Source organism: Dromiciops gliroides, chromosome 1, assembly GCF_019393635.1.
Source record: "Dromiciops gliroides isolate mDroGli1 chromosome 1, mDroGli1.pri, whole genome shotgun sequence".
NCBI lineage: Eukaryota > Metazoa > Chordata > Mammalia > Microbiotheria > Microbiotheriidae > Dromiciops > Dromiciops gliroides.
The window spans coordinates 546,473,938-546,499,867 of NC_057861.1; the positions used below are offsets into that span (position 1 = coordinate 546,473,938).

A 25,930-nucleotide genomic window follows, 5' to 3' on the forward strand; every position below is an offset into this window, starting at 1 on the left:
TGCATTGGTGAGAAGAATATAGTCCATCACAGTAGGTCAACACTCAATGTTGATGATACTGTGTACAATGTTCTTCTGGTTCTGCGCATCTCACTCATCATCAGCCCACGCAAGACCCTCCAAGGTTTCTCTGAACTCCTCCTGCTCATCGTTTCTTACAGCACAATAGTATTCCATTGTATTCATATACATACCCAAAAGTGGTATTGCTGGGTCAAAGGGTCAAAGGGTATGGATAGCTTTATCGCCTTCTGGGCATAATTCCAAATTGCTCTCCAGAGTGGTTGGATCAGTTCACAGCTCCACCAACAATGCATCAGTGTTCCAATTTTCCCACAGCTTCTCCAACATTTATTATTTTCCGTTTTTGTCTTTTTAGCCAATCTGATAGGTGTCAAGTGGTACCTCAGAGTTGTTTTAATTTGCATCTCTCTAATCAATAGTGATTTAGAGCATTTTTTCATATGGGAATAGATAGCTTTGGTTTCTTCATCAGAAAACTGCCTGTTCATATCCTTTGGCCATTTCTCAATTGGGGAATGACTTGGATTCTTATAAATTTGATTTAGTTCCCTATATATTTTAGAGATGAGGCCTTTATCAGAAGTACTGGCCACAAAAATTGTTTCCCAGCTTTCTGCCTCCCTTCTAATTTTGGATGCATTGCTTGAACTTATTTTTAAATGGTGAGCATGGCACATTCCAAGTTGAGTTACCTGTCTTCCTCCTCAAAAGATGTTATCAACTACATATCTGCTGCTTAGGACTTAGATTTAGACTAGCTGTTCTATGGCCAAGAACTATGTTCTTGCAGTTTACATAACCAAGAAAAATCTTGATTAAACAGAGAAATGTTGGCAGCTGGGTGAAGTTTTTTTCTTTTTAGTGAGGCATTTGGGGTTAAGTGACTTGCCCAAGGTCACACAGCTAGTAAGTGTTAAGTGTCTGAGGCCGGACTTGAACTCAGGTACTCCTGACTCCAGGGCCGGTGCTCTATCCACTGCGCCACCTAGCTGCCCCTTGAAGTTTATTTTCAAACAAATTCTGCACATTTATCTTGGCTGCCTTTCACCAAAATTACATTACTTCCCTATCCCACCTCCAAAGTGGAAGGTGAGAATAAACCTGATGGGCTTAGCAAGTGAAGGAAAAGGACTATGATTCACATCACTTTTCATAGGAATGAAACCTAATAATTAGTAGATGAATCTAAGGTATTATAAGGATTTACAAAATGGAAGGTCCATTGGAAGAAATGAATCACCTAGTTCAGTCCCCTCGTTTTACAGATGAGGATACTGAGGCTGAAAGGACCATAAGGTTTAGAGCTGGAAAGGACCTTCAGAGGCATCTAATCTAATTCCCACATTTTATGTTAAACACTCACCTAAGACCACACAACATTAACAGGAAAAGGCACAATTCACCCTGGGTCTCCCAACTCCCCTCTCAGTGGTTATTCTGCCATACCACATGGTATCCCCACAATGGTATAATTCACTGTATCCATGATTACCGAAGCAGTATTAGGATAACTATCAGTCAGAGATGATAGAGACAGAATTACCACATTGCCACTAGAGGCAGGATTTGAACCCAGGTCTTTGACTTCAAATCCAGCATTCTTTCCATTACGCCATGCTTGCTGACCCTCAGTACCTCTGTCTATTACTTTCACCTAATAAGGTAGAAGGCACTTTAGTTTGCATTTTGAATTCATGAAACAGGTCAGACCTGGGGAAAGAACGGAGAGAATTAAATCTGCCTCATCTATCTCTACCAAACGAGAATTCAAATAAGGACCCAGGGTCCATCCATAATCCATAACTTTGTCCCAAGTCTGCCAAAATGGAAACTGTGGTCAGCACAGCACTAGAATGGAACAACTATCATCAAGGTGAAAAAGCAAGACCAAAATCTATGCCCTCTGTCAAGGATAAGTTCTGAATTCACTAAAGCTGATGGATTTGGCATAAAAAAGACATTCTACAAGTTCTTTGTGGGGGCAAGGATATATGGGAAGAGGATAAGTTCATTATAAAGCAATTCTGGTTTCTTGGATATGTTTATGTCCATCATAAATAACAACCATATGTAACATCTTAACCATATGTATAAAAATAGCTCTGCCGTTGAATAACAAGGCATGGTGGGGGAACCCCAACAATTAAAACGGTTTCAGAACTAAAGAAAATCATAGTAGTTTGTCCCATTCTGGAAATATTCCATCTCATGCCTAAAAGGCCATATCATATACTCTCACAGCAATATAGCGTGAATAGTGGTTAAGTCAACGTACCTCATCCTTTCCCAGGGCTTTGAGGTGTTCCAGGATCTGTGTGATCACGGTCTCACAAAGCTTGTTGTTTTCAGCCAGGAATTTTGAGTCTCCCCCATAGAGGCTGTCGTTGGAATCAACTAAGTGGACAAACAATGAAACGTGAGAAATCTATCCTAAGCAAACTTTTATCTTTATCCAAGGAAAAAGGGAGTCAGGAGAAAAAACAGCATTAGCAGATGTTGGGGAAATTTGGAAAACAAAATGGAAATGGCCTAACCAAGTTCCTGTTGAGCCTGGGAACTTGGTTACTACAAAGAAAACATCTGTACCATCTAAGAGACTGAGCTAGAGATCCTGCAGTGTTACACTTTCCCTCCCACTGGCTAGTAATGGAACCCATGTTTCAAAAAGTGAATCTGCTCAATTCCATTAGCTATGTTCAAAGTACACATTCCCCATCACCTTTGAGCACTTTCCTAAGCTACAGACACACCTGCAACAAGAGAGATCAAGGGAATGCTAGAACGGAAGTTAGAGTGTCTCTGTGGTCCTCCACTCAGCACAGGGGCCTAAAATAATCCAACAGACACAAACATCTCAACATTATTCCTCTTCAATACTTTGGCCTGTCCTAGAACATTTCACCATCCCATCAACATAAGCAACCAGCTTCGGTTACAGGCCAGGTTGAACCCAGTGATCTTTGTCCCTTGGAGACTAAGAGCTTTGCCCTTCCTCTGCCACCCTCCATAACCCCATGGCTTCTCTGTATCTCCCTATCCCAATTACACCACACAGGAGCAATTATTCTCAGTTTCCACCTCCCGTTCTTTTACTCTCATCCTTCAAAACCCTACACCCCAGTCGTGTCCAACTCCAACAGTGCCCACCCCTTCCACTGTGCCCCAAAGAAGTCCCATTTCATAGTGAACAAGCTTCCCTTCATCCTGGTCCTCTTTCTCTCAGATGCCTCCACTAACTAAACCTGACAGAGATCTAGTTCCCCCTTGATAATGATACATTCTCAGCCTCTTCTCTTACACCCCTGACACACTGGCCCTGGAGCAAAGTCAGATGACTCCCTGCCCTTCACTGCCACTCCCACAGCCTCCTTTTTCCTCTATCACTTAGCAAGCTTTCCTCCTTTGAAGTCCACTCAAACTGTCCACCCAAACCAAATTATGATAGGTGTAGTATACCGACCACCAGGCCTTACTTCCTTCTTTCTGAAGGGATTCAGCACCTGGATTATCATCTTCCTCTCATCCCCAACTCTTTTTTAAAATTTAATTAGATTTGGGGCAGCTAGGTGGCACAGTAGATAGAGCACTGGCCCTGGAGTCAGGAGTACCTGAGTTCAAATCCGGCCTCAGCTACTTACTAGCTGTGTGACCCTGGACAAGTCACTTAACCCCAATTGCCTCACCAAAAAAAAAATTTTTTTAATTTTTTAAAAATTTAATTAGATTTGTGGTTATAAAATTTTTTCCAATTACATGCAAAGATATTTTTTGAGTTCCAAATTTTTCTTCCACCCTCTCTTCCCTCCACCCTCCCAAATCCAGCAAGCAATCTAATATAGGTTATACATTACAATTATGTTAAACATATTTCCACATGAGTCATGTTGTAAGAGAAGAATCAGAACAAAAGAAAAAAAAAGAAAGAATAAATAACAACAAAAAAGCAACAACAAAAGTGAAAATAGTATGCTTCAATCTGTATTTAGACTCTATAGTTCTTTTTCTGAATGTGGACAGCATTTTCCACCATAAGTCTTTTGGCATTGTCTTGGATCATTGCATTGCTGAGAAGAATTAAGTCTATCACAGTTGATCATCAACACAATGCTGTTGATACTAGCCCAGGGCTAATTGTTAACTATTTTAATTCCACAATCCTTTGCTTTAAATCCCTAACCCTGTTTAAATCTCTATCAACATTCAGACTTGCCAAACCTCAGCTCTAGATTGCTCCCACCATCCTACTCACAGAGCTGATGAATGTAGCACCATGACATCTCACCATTATGTCAACTGATTACATTACAAATTCATGTTATCCAATATCAACTGAGCTCCACTGTAGCAAGGCAATACTTTTCCTCCTGCCCAACTGATTCTATCACTCCTTAGAGAAGCTATTCTAACTCTTCTTTTCCCTCCTCAAGTCTCCTACACATCCCCCTCCTCTATCCCTCTCAACCAAGGTCCTTGCTCCTTACTTTACTAAAAAAATTGAACCTACTCACGTAAGTTTCCTCTTCTCCCATTCTCACCTCTAAACCCTTCAACATCATCTCTCACTCTCTCCTTCCCACCATTCTCCAAGAAGTAGCCCTTCTTACTAATGCCAAATCCTCTATGTGCATATTTGATCCCATTCTCTTCCATCTAATATCGCAGACTGCCTCAATCACCCTCCTCTCCCTATGAACTGGTTCCTCCTGCACTACCTTTGAATATGTCCATCTTCAAAAGAAAAACAACAACAAAAACCAAAAATGCTCACTAGCTTCTTCTCCCCCCGTAATTATCCTATGTATCTCCTTTCTCAGCCAAACTCCTTAAAAAGTTGTCTATACTCACAATGGAAAATGCTCTCCACATCCAGAAAAAGAACTATCAAGTCTAAATGCAGATAGAAGCATACTATTTTCACCTTTGTTGCTGTTTGTTTTTTGTTTATTCTCTCTTGTGAGTTTTCCCTTTTGTTCTGCTTCTTATCTCACAACAGGACCAATATGGAAATATGTTTAATATCATTATAATGTATAACCTATATCAGATTGCCTGTTGGCTTCAGGAGCGGGGAGGGAGAAAAATTTGGAACTCAAAATTTTACAGAAATGAATGTTGAAAGCTATCCTTACATGTAATTGGGGAAAAAAATAAAATAAAATAGTATTAAAAAAAAGAAAAGAAAAAATTGCCTGTACTTGCTGATTCTACTTTCTTTCCTCTAATTCCTCAAATCTTTGAAATCTGGTTTCCAACTTCATCACCTAATTGAAACTACTCTTTCCTATGTTACTACTAAACAGACTTCTTAATTGGCAAATTTGAAGGTCTTTTCTTAATATTCATTCTTCTAACCCTATTTGACCCCGTGGACCATTTCCTTCTCCTGGATACTCTCTCTTCTCGGGGTTTTCATGACACATGTTTCTACTGGTTCTCTTTGCACTCACCTAACTGCCTTTTCTCAAGACTCCTGGACTAGCTCATGATCTCAGCCCTAACTGCAGGTTTTCCCCAAGTTTCTTTCTTAGGTCCTCTTCTCCCCCTACACTCTTGGTAACCTTCATGGGTTTAACTATCATCTCTATGGAGATGACACACCTATCTCCAAATCAAGCCCTAGTTTTTCCTCTAAGGTTCAGTCTCCTGTCATCAAATACTACAAGGCATTTTCAACGGGGATCCTGGACACATTTCAAACTCAGCATCTTTTTTTTTCTTTTTAAAAAATTTAATATATTTTCCCCCAGAATAATATGTTAATTTTTTTAAACATTTGGGGTTTTTTAAGTTTTGAGTTTCAAATTCTATCCCTCCCTCTTTTCTTCTTCACCTCCCCTCCCTGAGATGGCAAGCAATCAAATACAGGTTATACATATGAAATTATGTAAAACATTTCCACATTAGTCATTTTGCACAAGACACAAATAAATGAAAAATAATTAAAGAAAGAAAGTGAAAAATAGCATGTTTCAGTCTATATTCAATCAATACCAGTTCTTTCTCTGGAGGCAGATAGTATGCTTCATACTATCCTTTGGGATTGTCTTAGATAATCATATTCCTGAGAATAGCTAAGTCATTCACAGTTCTTCATCCAACTATATCGCTGTTATCGTGTACAACATTCTCCTGGTTCTGCTCACTTCACTCTACATCAGTTTATGTAACTCCACGTTTTTCTGAAATCATCCTGCTTGTCATTTCTTACAGAACAATAATACTCCATCACAATCATATACCACAGCTTGTTTAGCCATTCCCCAATTGATGGGCATCCCTTTGATTTCCAATTTTCAGTCACCACAAATAGAACTGCTATAAATATTTTTGTACAAATAGTTCCTTTATCCTTTTTTAAAAATGTCTTTGGGATATAGACCTAGAAGTGGTACTGCTGGATCAAAGGGTAAACACAGTTTTATAGCCCTTCGGGCATAGTTCCAAATTGTGCTCCAGAAAGCAAACTCAGCATTTCTAAATTGAATTCATTCTCTTTCTCCCAAACCTTTCCCTCTTCCAAACTTCCCAGTGTCTATGGAAGGAACCATCTCCTTCCAGTCTCCTAGGCTTATCCCCTCCGAATTGTCTTTATTTTCCTTCACACCACATAGCTAATCAATTGCCAAATCTTCAGTTTCTACATGCATAGCATCTTTCACATCTGTGACCTTCTCTCTTATTCACAAGGCCAGCTACCACCTCATCACATCTGGCTATATTACTGCAACAGCCTCTTTGCTGGCCCTCCTAAATAATGCTGCCAAAATATTTCCCTTAACCCAAGAACTGACCATGTAGCTTCCTTTTTATATCAATTCCAGTGACTTTCTATTGCCTCTAAGATCAAATAAAAACTATTTTATTTCGCTTTTGTTTTTTGTTTTTGTTTTTTAGTGAGGCAATTGGGGCTAAGTGACTTGCCCAGGGTCACACAGCTAGTAAGTGTTAAGTGTCTGAGGCCGGATTTGAACTCAGGTACTCCTGACTCCAGGGCCGGTGCTCTATCCACTGTACCACCTAGCTGCCCCTTATTTCGCTTTTAAAGCCCTGTACAACCTGACCCTAAATTGTCCTTCCAGCCCCAATGGACTTTATCGTACCTCATATGTATTCTGTGATCCAAACAAATCAGTAGTGCTGATTTCCACGCCCTCCATTTCTTGTCTCCATGTTCTTGCTTTAGCCATCCCACATACCTAGAATATCTCTCTCTTCCTATTAGAAGCAACTCAGGCACTATCTTCTGTGTGATCCTCAAAACTCTTAATACCTTCTGTCTCAAACTACCTTGTATTGAATTATTTTATGTTTTTGTTATATTTACATTAATATTGGTATAAGATGTATGCAATATATTTGCATGTATTTGTATACAATATATTAATATCTACTTACATATGTACTTACTCCCACCCATCCCCAATTAGCTTGTTTCATTCTCCATACATGTCTCCTGGGCCTAAAAGTGTGGCACACAGCAGGTATTTAAAAAGTGCTTGTCAATTGTTGAACCAGTGTTCACAAAGTCTCCTATGTACATAAGGAGAGGGCAGAACACTAAACTAAGTTCATCAGGGCAGTGTTTCCTGGAGAATAATGGGACCTCAATGTGGGACTTGGAGTCTGAAAAACAGGGTTCAGGTTCCCACCTCTGATACTCAATTTTTCTTTTCCTTCAAGTTCCATGTCCTTCCCTAAGAGAATACAGTTTCTTCTAACCCTATGTGAATACGTTCCCATAAATTACCTGGGAAGCCTGGCTTGAAAAGAGCGCAGAACAATAAGTGTTCTCTGTACACAGAGAATACATGCATGGCCAAGTCATTCAACATCTCTGAGCCTCAATTTCTGCATCTGTAAAATGGATATATTCTTGCATAACCTAACCCACAGAGCTGTTGTGAGGAACATTAACTTTGTAAAGAATAAAATCCAAATAAATATGTAGCATCAATAGAGGCAGCACTATGTAGTGGATAGAAAGTTGGCTTCATGGGGGGCAGCTAGGTGGCACAGTGGATAAAGCACCAGCCCTGGATTCAGGAGGACCTGAGTTCAAATCCGGCTTCAGACACTTGACACTTACTAGCTGTGTGAACCTGGGCAAGTCACTTAACCCCCATTGCCCCGCAAAAAAAAAAAAAAGGGGGAAAGTTGGCTTCAAAGCCAAGAAGACCTGTTTCAAGTCCAATTCTGACACACACTGGCAATTTACTGAACTTCTCAGTCCTCAAGGCAACATTCTAAGACTATCGACTGCATAGGTAGAAGGAGATTCCTCCCCTAGACGTTCCCTATACCAATGAAATGTTCAATCTTTATGCTTATTAACATAAACTGAAATGGCCCTACTGCTCCCTCCTTTGGGGCAGACCACAAAGCCAGAAAAACTTCCTTCTTCCTCAAAATTAATTGCCAACTTTTTCTCTACCCTACCACTCTGAAACATGGCTATGAGCTTAGAATCCCAGAGTCAGAAAAGACCACAATACAGACACTGCCCTTCTATCAGACCTCTTACAAATGGACATCGAACCATTCGTTACTCAAATACTTGCAGTGACAGGGATGTTACTACGACATAAAACAAAAGCCTATTCAACTTGGGGGCAGCTTTAATCATCAGGAAATCTGACTCCCAATAACTTCCACCAATGGTCCTATTTCTCATCTTTGAGGCCAATAACGGGACCAATAAACTCACAGGTAAAAAGCACTTGATAATTTATAAAGTGATTCCCTTAAAATAACCTTCTGTGGTGAGTAGTACAAGTATTTTTATCCCCGTTTTGTTGGTAAAAAAAACCCTGGGGGCAGCTAGGTGGCGCAGTGGATAGAGCACCGGCCCTGGATTCAGGAGGACCTGAGTTCAACTCTGGCCTCAGACACTTAACACTTACTTACTAGCTGTGTGACCCCGGGCAAGTCACTTAACCCCCATTGCCCTACAAAAAAACAAAAACAAAAACAAAAAAAACCCAAAACCCTGATACTTGTCCATTCTACTAGGACTGAGCCCAAGTCTCCAAATTCCAAGTAATATACTTCTCCCACTCCACCTTACTGCTTGATGATTAGAAAAATTTCATCCCTCTTCCACACAATAGCCCTTCAATTATGTGAAGAAAGCAACTGTGACTCTTCCAAGTCTTATCTTATTCAGGCTAAATATCCTTGAATAGAGAGAATCTCCCATGACACCATGACATCACGTATGGGGTTTAAGGAATCTATGTCTTCTATTTTCATTATTCTTGTCAAATACAGCTTTTGAAAAGCCTGGCATCCACTTCCACTAAGCCCAATCTTCTCCCATCCAACCCCAATTTTCATCAGTGAGCATAGAACAACCAAAATTTATTTACAGGTGTCACTAAGAATGAAGAAGGCTAGAAAGCCATGAGAGACAATAATTTAAAGCCCAGGAATACAACCCAATCCTTGCCCTCTAGGGGTAAAGGGATTTGCTTATATAATTTTCTTAAGTGATCACTTCTAGACATTTCAACAAAGAATCTTTCTTTATACTTACTGTTCAATATGTTTATTAAAACTTTTGGGGCAGCTAGGTGGCGCAGTGGATAGAGCACCAGCCCTGGATTCAGGAGGACCTGAGTTCAAATCTGACCTCAGAGGCTTTACACACTTACTAGCTGTGTGACCCTGGGCAAGTCACTTAACCCCAATTGCCTCACAAAAACAAAACAAAACAAAACAAAAAACTTTTAAGACAGAGTTCTTTACAAATAATATAACATTAAAGCCAAAAGGATACAAAAAAGTCTTTGTGAAATGTATGATGTATTAGTTACATAGATACACAAAGGATAAGCACAAGTGGCCTATTAATACTTTCAAACTGGTGGAAAACCAAAATATCGTTCTGACTTTATGAAATCTGAGGGAGTAAGTGCCTTCTATTGCCAATATCTTAAAGAGTAGGTACAAGGAAAACTGAAGAGTTATTGGACACACACAGAATTCAGGTGTGTTGATCAGAAAATAAATGTTCATTGAACAACCTAAGGTCACTTTAGCTCAGCTGCTAGCATGTCATGCTTTTTTCATCATCATCATCATTATCAAATGTGACTGCTTTCATGCCATCTATGGCTCTCTGCAATAAGGTAAGCAGATATTGTCTCTTCTAAGTTTTCAAACAAGGCTCCCAGTTTTGGAAGTGAGGCTGGGAAGGGTCTGATGCACTTTAAGCATATCAAGTTTATAATACTTACTGTTTTATATGATTGCATATAAATAACCTATATCAAATTGCTTAACATTTCAGAGGGGGGTGGAGCTGAAGGAGGAAGAGAGAAAATTTAGGACTCAAAAGAAATTTTAAATGAATTTTTAAAATTGTTTTGACATGTAATTGGAAAAAAATAAAATATCATTTAAAAAAGTTTATAATATTTACCAGAAATGTATAGAAGAGCTTAAAAACCCACAAACCCTTAGAAAATGACCAAGGTATCACTAGCCAGGCAATGTATAGTCCTGGAACTATGCAGAAGGAAGTAGGTTAAATGTGCAGACCAAGGACCTAGAACTCTCGGGTTATACAACTGGTTGTCAGATGTTTTAGGTGTCTGGATAGAAGACTGAAACATGAGGTGATCACAATCAATGGGCATTGAAGATTAGCCAGTGTGTATGAGAAGAAAGATAAATGGATATTTTCTGAGCCTCAGAACATCAAAAAGAAAGCCCTGTACAAGCTCCAGGCCAGGTAACAATATGGTTTCCATCAGCAAACAACAATAATCATAACTGATCAAAAAAAAAGATTTCAAAAGATATTCTCTAATTCTCTCCACCATCCTACTGGTCATTAAGTGCCTAAAAAGAAAATAAAATTTAAATTACATAGTAGATATATTTCCTAAAAAAAAGAGTGATCATTTCATTTTTAGAAATCAAATTCCATTTTCTAATTGCTTTCCATTATAATTTCAGGATTGTTTATCTTATCACAGTAGACTATAGCTTCTTGAGGGCAACGACTATCTCCCTTTTCTATTTCTATCTCCAGCAGTTAGCACGTGATGGCACATTCATTTAATGAATGTCTGTTGAGTAGCTCTGATTTGGGTAGATATCTGCAACTGGCAATTCTCCTACCATGCACTTAGCTTTAAGTCCTCCATGACTCTCCTGGCCCTAGCACTCTCTTTAAATAATATTTTGTAAACACAAACATGCGCTAAGAGAATGGTCATTTATGAAATTCCTCCCAATGATTCCGTTTGTAATGTGAGTGATTACTACTTAATTAATCATGCTTCGACAGCATCTGGGTATGCCAAATAATGGCATCCTTGACAAGTGCTGTTGCTACTACAACATGTCCAGTATTTTCCGTAGATTAGTTATGAAAATCATTCTTAGACTAAAGCCGCATTTGCCACAAGGAAGCTAAATGTCAGTTGTTGGAGGGACTCCTCCTGACTACCAATGCAGACAGAATAGTTTCTCATATAAATTCCTAATCTCCTTTATACTAGAATCAACTCTTATACTAGTGAGTAAAACTCACTATCGAGAATAGCGATAGGAAAAAAAATCCCTCCCACCTCCCCCCAAATTGCTTTATATTTATATTGTGTATCCTGATTTATGTACATATTGTCTCCTAGAATGCCCTCCTTGAGGACGGGGATTATTTTATTTTTTTTATCTGTATTCCCAGTATCTAGCTCAGTGGGCTGAACATAGTAGACATTTAATAAATACTTGTAGATTAAAAAAAAAAACACCACCTTCCTTTACCTATGCACACTCAAGACTTCCTAGACAATACATAAAGAGAATAAATAGGTATTTGCAAAGCTGGCACATAAATACATATTCATCCTAGGCTATAAAGAAACATGGCAGGGGCAGCTAGGTGGCACAATGGATGAAGCACCGGCCCTGAATTCAGGAGGACCTGAGTTCAAATCCAGCTTCAGACACTTGATGCTTACTAGCTGCGTGACCCTAGGCAAGTCACTTAACCCTCATTGCCCTGGGGGGAGAAAAAAAGAAAAAAGAAAGAAACATGGCTCCCTCATTTGGAGGTGAGAATAGGAAAGTGAAAAAAGGAACAAAAGCACAGGCTATATGATCTTGGGATACTGGCGCCAAAGTCAACTCTCATTTGATGCACAGGCTAGATACTCTGAATACCCTCCCTGCACTCACACGTTTACAGCAGAGGACACTGACATATTTGTATCTGTTTAATGCCTCAATACATGTAGCAAAGCATTCTCCAAAAAAATACAAATGAAGGCTTTGGTTCTCTTTAGCCAGCAGTAGGTCATCTGGAGGAGACCAGATATTGTAAGATTTGAAGATGGAACTCTACCGTTTCAGTTTTCAGAACCCCTTCTCTTTAAGCCACACTGAAATATTAATATCAGAGTACTTTTAATTTTATCATTTCTCTGAGTTTCCAAATGGAACTAATCACCTGACGTATCTCCTATATAAACCACTGTGGTCTCAGCGTGTAAATTTTCGTAAGGACAGCCAATTACTTCAGTTGCACAACAGCATTCTGTTCTTTCATCTTTAAGGCATGGATTTTATTTAACCTTTCCCCAGAACAAGAGAGTTTTGCTGTCACAATTTATGTAACATATGAACCTGACATTTAAAACTTGAAAATTCCTCTTGGCAAAAGCTAGTCCATTATTATGTTCTTTTATGCTGTTGTCATACCAGACAAGAAAAAAGAAAATCTCTCAAGAAAGTTATAGACAATGTTGTCAAAATCCCAGAACTAGAGAATGCTAGTAGGTGCTTAGCAGTCCACTTCATAAATAAGTATATCTATTTAGAATATCCATTGGGAAACCCAAGGCTATTTTAGTAATACTAGAGGCAACTTTGGGCCTCTCCCAATGAATCTTGAAATAAAGCTGGTAAGGTTATTAGCTGTAAACAGAATGATTTAACCCCTTTCTTCTGAAGAATTAATCGGTATCAAGACTACAGAACTGCCACAGCATGAAGATAAAATAAGCAGTCAGAAAACTGGAACTCATCCAACTCATGCAGTCTTTTGCTCCTCCTTGGGAACTTCTCTGGCTACAAGACTTGTCAAGGCACTATTCCTCATCCAATCCAAACACAGCTGCATTAAGAAAGAAGTTTCTCTAATTTTAAGTGTCTAGAAAACTGGACTCCTTCCCTATTAACTCTAACCTTAAAACCTCTATTGCCCCGAATCTGATGCTACAATATATTCTAAAAGTTCTAAGACTTGGATCTGTTTTGAAAGAAAGAATCCAATAACCTACATTTTTTACTCTTCCACGTTATTATCTAATGCTCTAAAGTCTGCTTCAGCTACACTTTCCAAAGTTTATATCGATTCTACCACAGTCTTTATCGGTACCAAAAAATTGTGTTTAGCACCATTACTCAACTCCTTTGTGAAAGACTAAAATGCCAATCTGATAATGCCACAGTGCTGCTAGCTGTTTAAACAAGTTTCTCTTGATAAATTACAAAGCCTGGGAACATCTCCATAAACCACTAAGCTCAGAGATAGATGATACAGTATTCTGGTCATCCACATCCATGAAGCATTTATGGAACAAGGGACATATAATACAGTTTCCCAGGAGTTATTTAAATAGAGGAAGTCCTTAGCTTATAAAGGCGATACGAAGACATGAGTTCAAAAGCCATCTACTCTAAATATTTTCATACTCGACTTTCATGAGATTTACTAAGGTAGGTGGTAATGCATACATTCTGAGATGTTTACTGGTAAGAAAGGAAAACAGGGGGCGGCTAGATGGCGCAGTGGATAGAGCACCGGCCCTGGATTCAGGAGGACCTGAGTTCAAATCCGGCCTCAGACACTTAACACTTACTAGCTGTGTGACCCTGGGCAAGTCACTTAACCCCCATTGCCCCACAAAAAAAAAAAAAAGAAAGAAAGGAAAACACATTGCTACCTTTGTCTACATGGTAGAGATAAGTCTCTTGGCTCATTGCAGAGAGGAGATGTAAAACGTTGGTGTAGATACGAATTTTGTCATCACTATTGTCTTCCCAAGTGTAGTCCTGGATCACATTTAGTAAACCTCGAACAAGAAATAGGACTCCTTGTTCTGGATGATCCTAAAGGGCAACCACAGTTATAAATCACACAATGTGGGGGAAAATATTCACTAGCTCAGGCACCTTAGTTATAATTATAATGAAATGAAATTGTGAATTGTTTTACTTTTTAAAAAATCACACTAGTTAGCCAAGTTAAGTAATACAATATGAGTTCAAATTATTTAGCATTTTTAATCCTCCATTCTGTTTGAGTTAGACAAGTTTTCTAAGTCTGAGAAGCAAAAGAAAAAAAATCCAAAAAAACAAAAAACAGTGGGTGTCAATCTAATGGCTAAAATCCTAAGATTACATACACATTTTGTGGGTACATACAAGTTTGGGTTTTTTAAAAACCCACCAATTTCTACAAACCATAAGAAAGATGAATATTTTTGTATCACATGAAATCCCAGAAACCACCTACAATGGGTAAGAATCCAAGTCACAAGTGTTATAACTAATGGGAGGTTTAAATACTGCATTTCCTTTAGGTTAAAAGAACTTTCGGGGGCAGCTAGATGGTGCAGTGGATAAAGCACCAGCCCTAAATTCAGGAGGACCTGAGTTAGGATCCAGCCTCAGACACTTGACACTTACTAGCTGTGTGACCCTGGGCAAGTCACTTAACCCTCATCCCCCCCCCCCCAAAAAAAAAGAACTTTCAAAACATAAACATCAAACTACAAACAAATGCTTCCTTTAAGTGATTCTTTCAATTTGTTCAAAAAAGTAAGACTCCTCCTTCTTTGACCTGACACCAAATGAAGGAAGAGAAGTAGAAGGTAAAGAGGAAGGTAATAAGAGTTGACAACCCATTTAATGCTCTGTGGATACCAAAATTTAAAATCCCATGTCAGACAATCTGGCTGGATATAGAATACAGAGAGTCAAGGATGAGGTGAAGGTATGGAAACGAGAGCAATCTGTTCTTCCTTAACCTTCAGGGGTGTTTTTAATATCAGTGGAAATGTCTAGAATACTTTTTTTTTTTTTTTGGCAGAGCAATGGGGCTTAAGTGACTTGCCCAAGGTCACACAGCTAGTAAGTGTCAAGTGTCTGAGGCCGGATTTGAACTCAGGAACTCCTGAATCCAGGGCCGGTGCTTTATCCACTGCGCCACCTAGCCACCCCTGGAATACTTTCAATCCTCTGGATAAAGCCATTAAAGTCGAGAAGTTACTGCTACACTTTGAGGGTGGGTAAAAAGGAGTCAGAAAGGAGAGAACATGCATGTTTTTACGAAGTCCGAAACTCTACAACATAAAGAAAAATTAAATATGTGGTAATCTGTCTTCCATTTAGTGAGTCAATCTAATTTGGCAACTCACTATCCCTTTCTTTATCAACATTTGTTTCAAACTTTTATTTTGTTCCATCAAATAATTAAAACTAAATTTTACTTAAAGAACTACCTTGAAAACAGACAACAGACGGATACTTTAATTCTAAGAGTTATAATGGCCAAAGAAAAAAGTCCAACATATTGCCACAGAGGGTCAGTACTGTATATAACTTTGAAGTAAGCAAGCTTTGAATTACAAGAGCAGCAGCATTGGCACTTTTTAGGTTGTTGTGTAAGAATCAAACTTTTCACTGGGCAATCATGGATCAATGAATATAAAATTTTAATATATAATGTATTTTGATGCTTCAAGGCTAACGACGGTCAAAAAAATTTCTAAGACCTTTAGTCTGTGATCTAGTCAGAAAGAGTCTCCATCTGGTTTCAAATAAATGAAAACAAATGAGGCATAGCAAACCATTCTCAAAAGCCGCGATGTGAAAAGCAACACGTAATCTGAAACAATGAAAAGAGGAATATGGAAACAACTTGTTCTAAACCTATTTATAACAAATGTTACCCGACTTTGTTTTCCTATCACTACCAGCTTATTTATCAACCATGTTTTAAAATGAGGCAAAGAACCTTGCACCCCCTTTTCTGTTTACACAGCTGGCTGAAAGGTGCTCCCATTGCTTCCATCAATACTAGTTTTCCTATGCTGCCTGCCATTACTAGATAAACTTCTCTAGTTGGTAAAGAGCACAGCAGAGTTCTCAAAAGGAGGGCATGAGTTACTGGAAAACCACAGGGTAGTCAAGTATAGTGTTTAAGTATAAGAGTTTGAATGTTGCATCATTGCTTCCTTCTCACTTAGCCAATAAACTTACCATAAGAAAATCTCTAATGTGAGCTAAATACATTTAAATTATTTAATCAAGCAATAACAACTTCAAGGAACATCCTGCCTCATACTTAGGGCTGATTTTTCCTCCCATTTCACGAACAGACAATCAGGCTAAGAGAAGAGAATGAAAGTGGCTATCTCACTAAGGCATACATAAAAAACAGAAACAAAACCTTGAATAAGGCAAAAAAAGTTTACACAAAGTAAATTCATTTGAAATTATAAAATCTGACCATTAGAAGATTTAATTTTCTGACATCCTTAGGGCAAGAAGAAAAAAGCTGCTACTTATAATTATGCCACTGTTACATACCGGAACTATTAATAAAGTAGAAAATAAATTGCAAAGAAATTCCAGAAGGAATGATTCAGATGGCCGCATCTTTCCATCTATATTGATCATCTTTGGAACTTCAGGAACAAGGCTTACTGCGGCTCTGAAAAAAGCATCCGCTACAATAGCAAAGAAAAAAAGTCATGTATTAGCATTCTGCAAACTATAAAACATTATATTTATCAAATGGTTTGTGAACCATGTTGTGAGAAACAGTTGAATTCAAGGGGAAAAAAAGCAATGCAATGTTAGGTCCAACAGAAGCCCCAAGCCCCATTGAGGTGAATATACCAGACAGCTTCTATAGCACTTCAAAGACTTTATCAAACAGGCTTTACATTCAGTGAGGTGGTCATTGCAGGTTTTTTAACAGTCGGTTCAGACCCTTACTATGCAATTTGCTTTGGAAGATTCCTATTTCATTCAAGTATTTTTCTAAAGAAACACTGAGGACACAGAAGAAAGAGACAGTGTGGAATGATAAACAAAGCAATGTAACACCTGGTTTGGGATTCTGGCTCCACTACTTAGAGATGAGGAATTTGGACTTGATTTCTAAGGTACCGTACAGCTCTAAAACAATTTTTCTGTGATCTATAGAACTAAAGACAAATTGGAATCTTCCTAGAAGAATGTTTTGGGGCATGTAGTCTCTAGAGAATGGTCTGGGACACCAAGAAGTTAAGCGACTTGTTCATGGTGACAGAGCTAATATATGTGTCATCTGAGTCCGAGTTGTCCCAAGCCCTTACTCCAAGGCCAAGTCTCCATCTGCTAGCCACACTAATCCCTCAGTTGGGCATATTTTAGAAAAAGCTCCTCCGCCCCTACAATTTCTAAAGCACAAGCTCCAAGAACAAACTAATCAAAACACAGACCTGACAACTGACATTATAGAATATTTGACAAGATCAAAGGTTTTCATGGTCCAAGTACAGTTCCATTCAGAAATGACTTCCAATGATGCAAAGAGAAACTGTACTTGTCTATAACATCATAAATTAAAACTGGAATTCTATCCATTACCAGAAAGGCAACTTCAACAACAAACATTTAATTTCCTTAGAATAAAGTCTGTATTTAACAAGAAGAATATGTATACTAAAATCCACATTCTGAAGCAGGGCTTTCTTCCTTAAAGAAAAAAGAATATTCCTAAAAGATTTTTCTCACAGAATATTCTGAACGTTTACTAATAATGGGGCCATATTCTTACAAGCTCACCTTCCACTCCTTATATCATATCAATCTAATCCCTTTATACCAAAAAGTTAGCTACTGATGGCTTATGGTGACCACCTTATGAAACCAACCACATGTTTTCACACCTAAGCCCAAGGCACTGTGTCAGATTCCATAAGGTATAAGACGAAGTACAAGGCCTGATCTCTGACTTTTAGGGGTTTACAAATTTACCTAGGGAAACAACACATATACAAGTAAGATGGAATGATTGTTCACATATATACAAAGTGCATTTGCATCTACTGATTTTATATGGAAATGGTTAGGCTGGGAGATGCCAATTCTGATAAAAACCTAACCCTCTTCATTTTTCAGATGAAAAAAGAGAAGCCCAGGGAAAATGAGAAATTTGCTAAAGGATATAAAACTAGCTAGTGCCGCAGCAAGGCTAAGAACTCAGGCTACATTCTGAAAGATTATCCTTTGAGCTTCAAGAAGGTCCTTTTGAAACTACAGTGCCAGAACCACATTCATAGAAAGGCCAAAAGAGCAGAGACCCCTTTGCTCTATTTTTATAGCCTGAAAGTAATCCAAGAACAGAACTCCCAAAGGTGAAGGCATCATAAAAGGCAAGAATTCTTGTTCTAGTGAAACCCAATCATGAAACTAAGAGAAGGAACTGCTGATGAGCAAAAGGCATAGGAGTTCAACAGGATCACTCATAGATTTGGAGGACCTAAAGGACATGTAGCCCAACTGCTTCATTATTATTATTTTTTTTTTTTGCAGGCAATGGGGGTTAAGTGACTTGCCCAGGATCACACAGCTAGTAAGTGTCAAGTGTCTGAAGCCAGATTTGAACTCAGGTATTCCTGAATCCAGGGCTGGTGCTTTAACCACTGCGCCATCTAGCTGCCCCCTTCAACTGCTTCATTATAAAGAGAAAGCAAATGAGGCCCAATGGGGCTAAGAAGTTTGCCCAAGATCATCCCAGTAGTAAGGAACAGAGCTGGCAAACTCAAGTTCTTTAACCTCCAAATCCAGCAAGCTTTCTGGCGCATCACAGCCAGTGCCTTTCAGCATATACACAACAAAGGACCAAAACCAAAAAGAAGTTAAGAACAGACTCATTTTTAAAAGTATTTCAGCTGGCTCCAAGCAAGATGCATGCAACAAAACAACTGATGTAGCAAGTCTTTTGTTCTTCCTAAAGACTTGAGCCTATGAGCCAGCTTTGTTCTAAATCCCAACAGGCTTATGCCACGGGTAACACCACTTTCTAACAAAGAAATGGAACTGCTGGTCTCATGCTCTGATCCTTAGTCAGCTTCCTGGGCTGGGCTAGCTTGGAGTTCATTTGTCACAATACTGCTCTGGTAAAAATCACAGGCTGATAAAGGAAGATGAGACAAGGGAATGAATTACCAATAGATTACTCTGCTTTAGGACTCCATGCAGCTGGAGCTTTTGGGGGGTTGACAATGAAGTATATTTATGTGACTTCATTTGTGTTTTGCTCTATATTCTCAGCAATTTAATGCATTATTTATTTTGGCTTATAACCACTGTGAGAGGCTTTAAGTACAATAATATGCTTTTAAGGTTTAGTACCACAACACTGAAATACTAAAGTAAAATCATCATATAAATTATTAAGTATGAATACAGTAAGATGTTATATGCCCAGTTACTCTTTAGTACATTTGGATAATTCTGTTCAAGTTAATGACAACACCTTGCATTGACTGCTACCATCCATTTTCAAATCCACTCTCTATTCTGGTCAGCCCTCATACTAAAAAAAGCTAACTGATGCATATCACAAACCAAAATTGCATGGAGGTGAAACGTGAGAGTGTATTTTCAAGTCTATGCTTTAGACTAGGAGGCAGCACAAGTGCAGTGGAAGGAACACTGACTCTGAAGTCAGAGAATCAAAGTTACAATCCTGGTTTCTGCCACTTTGGGTGACTTCAGGCTGAATCTATGGGCCTCAGAGTCCTCTTCTGTAAATCAGGTGGATGGGATAACATTTGAGGTCTCAACAGCTCTGAATCCATGATCTTAGGTCTTAAAAAGATATTTTTTTATGGCAAAAGAACTGGAAATTGAGGGGCTGCCCATCAACTGGGGAATGGCTAAACAAGTTGGGGTATATGAATGAAGTGGAATACTATTGTGCTGTAAGAAATGATAAGCAAGCAGATTTCAGAAAAATCTGAACTTACATGAACTGATGCTGAACAAAGTGAGAACCAGGAGAACATTGTACATAGTAACAGCAACATTGGGCAATGATCAGCTGTTTTCAGCTGATCTTCTCAGCAACACAATGATCCAGGGCAATTCCAAAAGACTCAAGATGGAAAATGCTCTCCACGTTCAGAAAAAGAACTATGGAGTCTAAATACAGATTGAAGCAGACTATTTTAACTTTTTTTGTTGTTGTTGTTGTTTCTTCTTTCTTGAGCTTTTTTTTCCCCCTTTTGTTCTGATTCTTCTCTTACAACATGACTAATGTGGAAATATGTTTAAAATGATTGCAATGTACAACCCATATCAGACTGTTTGCTGGCTTCGGGAAGGGGGAGGTGAGGGTGAGAGAAAATTTTGGAACTCAAAATCTTACAAAAGTGAATGCTGAAAATAGGCTTTACATGTAATTGGAAACAAAATAAAGGTCTGGTAAAGAAAAAAAAAAGATATTTTTAAAAATCTTGTTTAAAAGAATCATGTACTAGAGGGGAAAATATTTTCTTGGCCATATTTCCACATAAAAATAAATCTGAAATTTACCTTATCTTTTAAAAAAAAACAATAGCAGGGGCAGCTAGGTGGCGCAGTGGATAGAGCACTTGGCCTGGAGTCAGGAGTACCTGAGTTCAAATCCAGCCTCAGACACTTAACACTTACTAGCTGTGTGACCCTGGGAAAGTCACTTAACCTCAATTGCCTCACTAAAAAAAAAAAAGAAAGAAAGAAAGAAAAGAAAAGACTAAACAAACAAACAAACAATAGCACAGGGTGGAAGAAAGTTAATTTTGGTAGACAAAATGTAATTTAGCAGATAAATAATCACAATTTTACTTTTGTGATCTTTATATTTTCAATACAAATACTATTTATTTGAAACAAAAACTAGGATTTCTTATAACAATTGTTTATGTTTTTTAATTTTACTTTTTCCATTAAGAAAAATCTATTTTCAAAAAAAAAATTTTTTCTTAACTTAAAAAAATTTTTTTTTTAAAAAGAAAGAAAAATCTATTTTCTCTCTCCCCCTCATTTTCCTTTTCTTTTTTGAAAAACAAAGATTCTTCTAACAAATATGCAGTCAAAACAAATTTTCAAGTTCAAAAAATGTCTCAATTTGTACCCTGAGTCTATCACCTCTCTATCAGGTGGGTAGCATGTTTCATCTTGAGTCCTCTGGAATCATGGTCGGTCATTGCATTGATGATCAGAATTGTTAAGTGTTTCAAAATTGTTCATTTTTACAATATCGTTTTTATTGTATAAACTCTTTTCTTGGTTCTGCTCACTTCACTTCACATCAGTTTATACAAGTCTTCTCAGGTTTTTCTAAAGCTGTCCCTTGGGCATTTCTCACAGCAAAATAGTGTTCCATTACTCATACACCATAACTGGTCCAACCATTCTGATTGTCAACCCATAGTTCAAGTTCTTTTTCGCCACTAAAAATGCCGAACAGCTAGAACTGATAAAGTGCTAGGTTTGCAAAGCATTTTGCATTGTGTTACCTCATTTAATCCTCATAATGTGAGTTCAGTGCCATTATCTTCTGTATTTTATAGGAAACTGAGCCTCTCAAAGCAAAATGACTTGCCCAAGGTCACATAACTAGTAAGTGACTGAACCAAGTTTTGAACTCAGGTCTTATCAACTCCAAGTCCAGGGTTTCATCCCCTACAGTACATAACTACTGAAATAAATGGGGTTCTTTTAATTCATATTCAGTATATTCAGGCTAAAAAAGAGTTACTATCAATTTTATACATGGATTATCAGCTTTCAGAGAACTGAATATTATGCTTAACACAGCATCTTGTATGTTGTAGGTACTCAATAAACAACTAATTGACAAAGAATATACTTTTAGTAATAAATGACTTACAGTAATTTAATATTTCTTTAATGGTTTAAACAGTACTTGAGAAATTTCAAAGCCAGGTCATCAGTGAAATAGCCAATTATCATTGTACAATATCATAGAAGATTTCTAGTTTCTTGAACTCATTCAACTATATTCTAGATAAACAAGAAATTATTGTTCTAAAGTCCATGGGATCTGTATATTTTCTAGAAAGAACCTGTCCAAAGACCCTCTAGCATCATTCTCATCTATAACACTAAGCTAGATGGTTCTGTTTTCATACAGATTTGGGACCATTTTTGTGTACTCTCAAGTTTCCAAAATATGAGATGATGGTTGGTTCTTTTTGATATATAACTATTAAATATTCTTAATTTATAGAATCACCAGACACGCAAAACCCAGTCTGTCTGAACCACCTTACCCAGCCTGTCTGGGATAGATTATTTTATAAAGTCCTTACAGGAAAATATCTCAAACAGTGTAGATGTTTAGGGGGCCAAAGCTTCCCTTACGTACAAAATGGATTTAAAACTCATAACTTATTTACTTCTCTTGGTCTTTTCTAAAACAAAGAACCCACAGATACATCACAGAGTTCTTTCAGAAACAAAACAAAATAAAATTGCCTTAGCAGGAAAAAAATATATAAACCTACCTTGGGAAAGGCACTGATTTGCCAAGGCAACCTGACCTGAATGCAGATAGAGATTAAGACGTGTGAAGATACCAGTCAAGGAAGGAATAGTAATGAAACAGAAGGCAACACAGGCCTAAAAAGAGAAGGGAAAAAATTACTATTACACCTCAGGACACATCTTTGGTGTCAATGTGGTAACTTGATATTTCTACTTTTTAAAAGGATTTTTTCTTAGGTAAATGCTTTTAAATCCACCCTTACAAGTCTGAATTTAGGTCCCACTCATAGCCCTGTAAAATACACATTTAGAAGATAAAGTTTCAAAGAGCTCCTCAAATCTGAATTTCCAAATGAAAAAGTGTTTCTTATCAGATACAAAAAAAAGACAATCTTTCGATCACCTTTAACATAATTGACATCAACTTTCTTACAGTTCTCCTTCAAGTATTACTGCTAGTAAAAAATTAAGGAAAATTTATTCATCTGTGAGTGATTTGAAAAATCAGTACTAAAACCACCCTACTACTTAACAAATGCATTATTATTCTTTTACTTTAATAGCTATTTACTAAGTCAAAACCTGAATAAACCATTAGTATCCTGAGTCTACAAATCTTTTCTCTTCAGAATATACCCGGACAAATGCAGCAGTCTTTCTGGAGTGATTTCCTTTCATTACTCTTCTTGTTTCCATTGTCAACTTGTTCACACTCTGGAGTTTTTAGTAAATTAAAAAAAAAAAAGTTAATTGACAATGTGGCTCTCTAGCTTATCCAAATTAATTGTGAAACACAGCTTTTATAAGGAACTACAGACTACTTTCTAAAGTTCTATGCTCAACTTATAGAAATACAATTAATATGATGGACATCTGAATATTTTAAAAATACATTACTGAGTAGCATTAGGCTGTCAAAATAGTAAAAAATATGCATACAACTTTGACTTAATGAAAATCACCTATCAAAACAGATATTAATGAGAGTAATAAAACAAACAAAACTCATCAAATTGGCAATTCCTATGAAATGGTCACATCAACTATTATATCTAGAGTAAATGATGGGAATAGAAAATCAGATTTTCCTAGTCCTGCTGGCATGAATGTCAAGTAAAAGCTTAATGATCTCTACACTTTCTCCATGCTCAAATTAAAAAAGCTCAACAAACCCTGAGCTTAAGAGATCTTCAAGGGGGCATCTAGGTGGCGCAGTGGATAGAGCACCAGCCCTGGAGTCAGGAGTACCTGAGTTCAAATTCAGCCTCAGACACTTAACACTAGCTGTGTGACCCTGGGCAAGTCACTTAACCCCAATTGCTTCACCAAAAGGGAAAAAAAAAAAAAGATCTTCAAGTCTGCCAGCATGACAGTTATTCAGCATTTAGTATGTACTAAAATTTAGTCACAACTCTTTTTTTTTATTTTGAACGTAGCAAGCACCAAATAAAATGAACATTTCCATGTATATTGTAGAACAGAAGGAGGGGATTGTGCATGAAATAGTCACAGTTCTTTTAAGAAACTTGATTTTCATTCTAATCACTGTTTCTTGAGTAGAGCAGCAGTAATTAAATTCTAAATAAATTAAAACACAAAGCTATTTAAATCTACAAGGACTATTTCTTGTCAGATTTTTTAAAAAAAATTACAGTCTCCTTTTCAAACAGCTTGCTGGCACTAGAATTTGATTTCTAAATTTTCTCACTTTGGGAGCCAAATCCACATTTATGGATTTGGCTAAGGGATTCTCAAGGATGTCTCAATTTCCTTGACTATTTTTATTTTCTATTTCTGCCATGAGTTCAAAAAGTAAGCCATATGAAATCAGGAAATGAGAGGCTATTCCAGTTTTGTTACTAACTAGCTATGTAACTCTTATTTTCTCAAGACCTCACTGTCTTCATCTCTAAGCTGTATAAAATGATGTAGCTACATGAGGTGAATCATTACTTCAGAATTCTTTTGACTTGAAGTTAACCCTGACAACAACAAAAAAAGTTGTTTCCCTAGAAACTCACAAGTGAAATGTAAAATAGAATACCTGTAGTCTTTTCATAGAAGTGCTAAAAAGCACTATAGTAATCTTGCTTTTTATGTTTTAACAAGGGCTAACATTTACAATCAATATAAACCACTTAATTTAAGTTCATCTGCATCCTTATTTGGAGATATATTGAAATGGTTAGCATTTAAATTTTAAGAGAAAACTTGAGTTTATAAAAACTATCAAAACCATTAAGCAATGATGTTGTTAACATTAGTAAACCTGCTTTTCCTAACCTCAGAAAGCGATAGCAATGACAACCCATTAAAAACACATATTGAGGTTTGTGTAGACACTTACATGAATCAATTGGACAAGAACAGGTTCCAGATTGCAAAACATTGATCTGGTCTCCACATAAAAACTCAACTGCTGCTCAAAGTCACGACCAAATGAAACCTAGGACCAGGAAGAGATAAGAGGATAAGTCATAGGCTACTTATTCTAGTCACTCCTAAGTTCCTGATTAGATTAGATTTTAAGTAGATAATATAGTAAATAATATTGCCTTGGTACCCACTGCCTCACAGAGTAAGTTGGAAACAGAAACCATTCAAGTGGAACATGTAAAAGTTAAAATAATATAATACTTTAACAATAAATATTTACCCAGTTACCACAATGTACAAGAGATTGTGCCAAGCACTGTGGCTGTTAAAGAAATATAAAATACTGTCACTGTTTCTCCAAGGAGCTCACAATCAAATTGGGGAGAGAAGACCCATGAGGTAATATGTAAGTGCCAAGATGAGAGGCATAGACAAAATATGTATAAAGAGTTACAATGAGGAAAAAATTATCATAAGCTGGTGTTGTCAGGAATAATAAATCAAAGGAAATAGAAACAAACAAAGCGCTAAAGGATGGGTAAGAATTAGAGTCCTAAAAGACTTTAGAATAATTTTTCACTCTATAAAAATCAATCATTGGGGGCAGCTAGATGGCACAGTGGATAGAGCACTGGCCCTGGAGTCAGGAGTACCTGAGTTCAAATCCGGCCTCAGACACTTAACACTTACTAGCTGTGTGACCTTGGGCAAGTCACTTAACCCCAATTGCCTCACTAAAAAAAAAAAAAATCAATCACTGAATGGTTAGTGTTAATTGTGATAGGCTGCCTATATACAAAAGTTACAAGACATCATTCCCATTTAAGGTATTTTGCAAAACTTAAAAATCTAGTTGGGGAAATAAGAATAACATACGCAAAACAAAAAATACACGAGGTGGTGTAATTAGAAGCTAAGTTATGTTTAGGGACTTAAGTATAATGAAGAAAAGGAAATTATCTCTGTG

The 25,930-nt window shown here is 37.5% G+C and overlaps 1 protein-coding gene across 1 annotated transcript in view; it reads right to left on the minus strand.

Annotated features, from left to right (window-relative positions):
• The window catches only part of VPS35L (VPS35 endosomal protein sorting factor like), a 121,451-nt gene that overhangs the window by 12,018 nt on the left and 83,503 nt on the right, over nucleotides 1–25,930 (minus strand). The window contains exons 24-29 of the mRNA XM_043975875.1: nucleotides 24,935–25,033; nucleotides 23,224–23,301; nucleotides 22,608–22,722; nucleotides 16,630–16,769; nucleotides 13,980–14,145; nucleotides 2,300–2,418 (exon numbers count right to left, since the gene is read on the minus strand). Of these exons, the coding sequence (XP_043831810.1) occupies nucleotides 2,300–2,418; nucleotides 13,980–14,145; nucleotides 16,630–16,769; nucleotides 22,608–22,722; nucleotides 23,224–23,301; nucleotides 24,935–25,033 (717 nt within the window). The remainder of the gene's footprint in view (nucleotides 1–2,299; nucleotides 2,419–13,979; nucleotides 14,146–16,629; nucleotides 16,770–22,607; nucleotides 22,723–23,223; nucleotides 23,302–24,934; nucleotides 25,034–25,930) is intronic.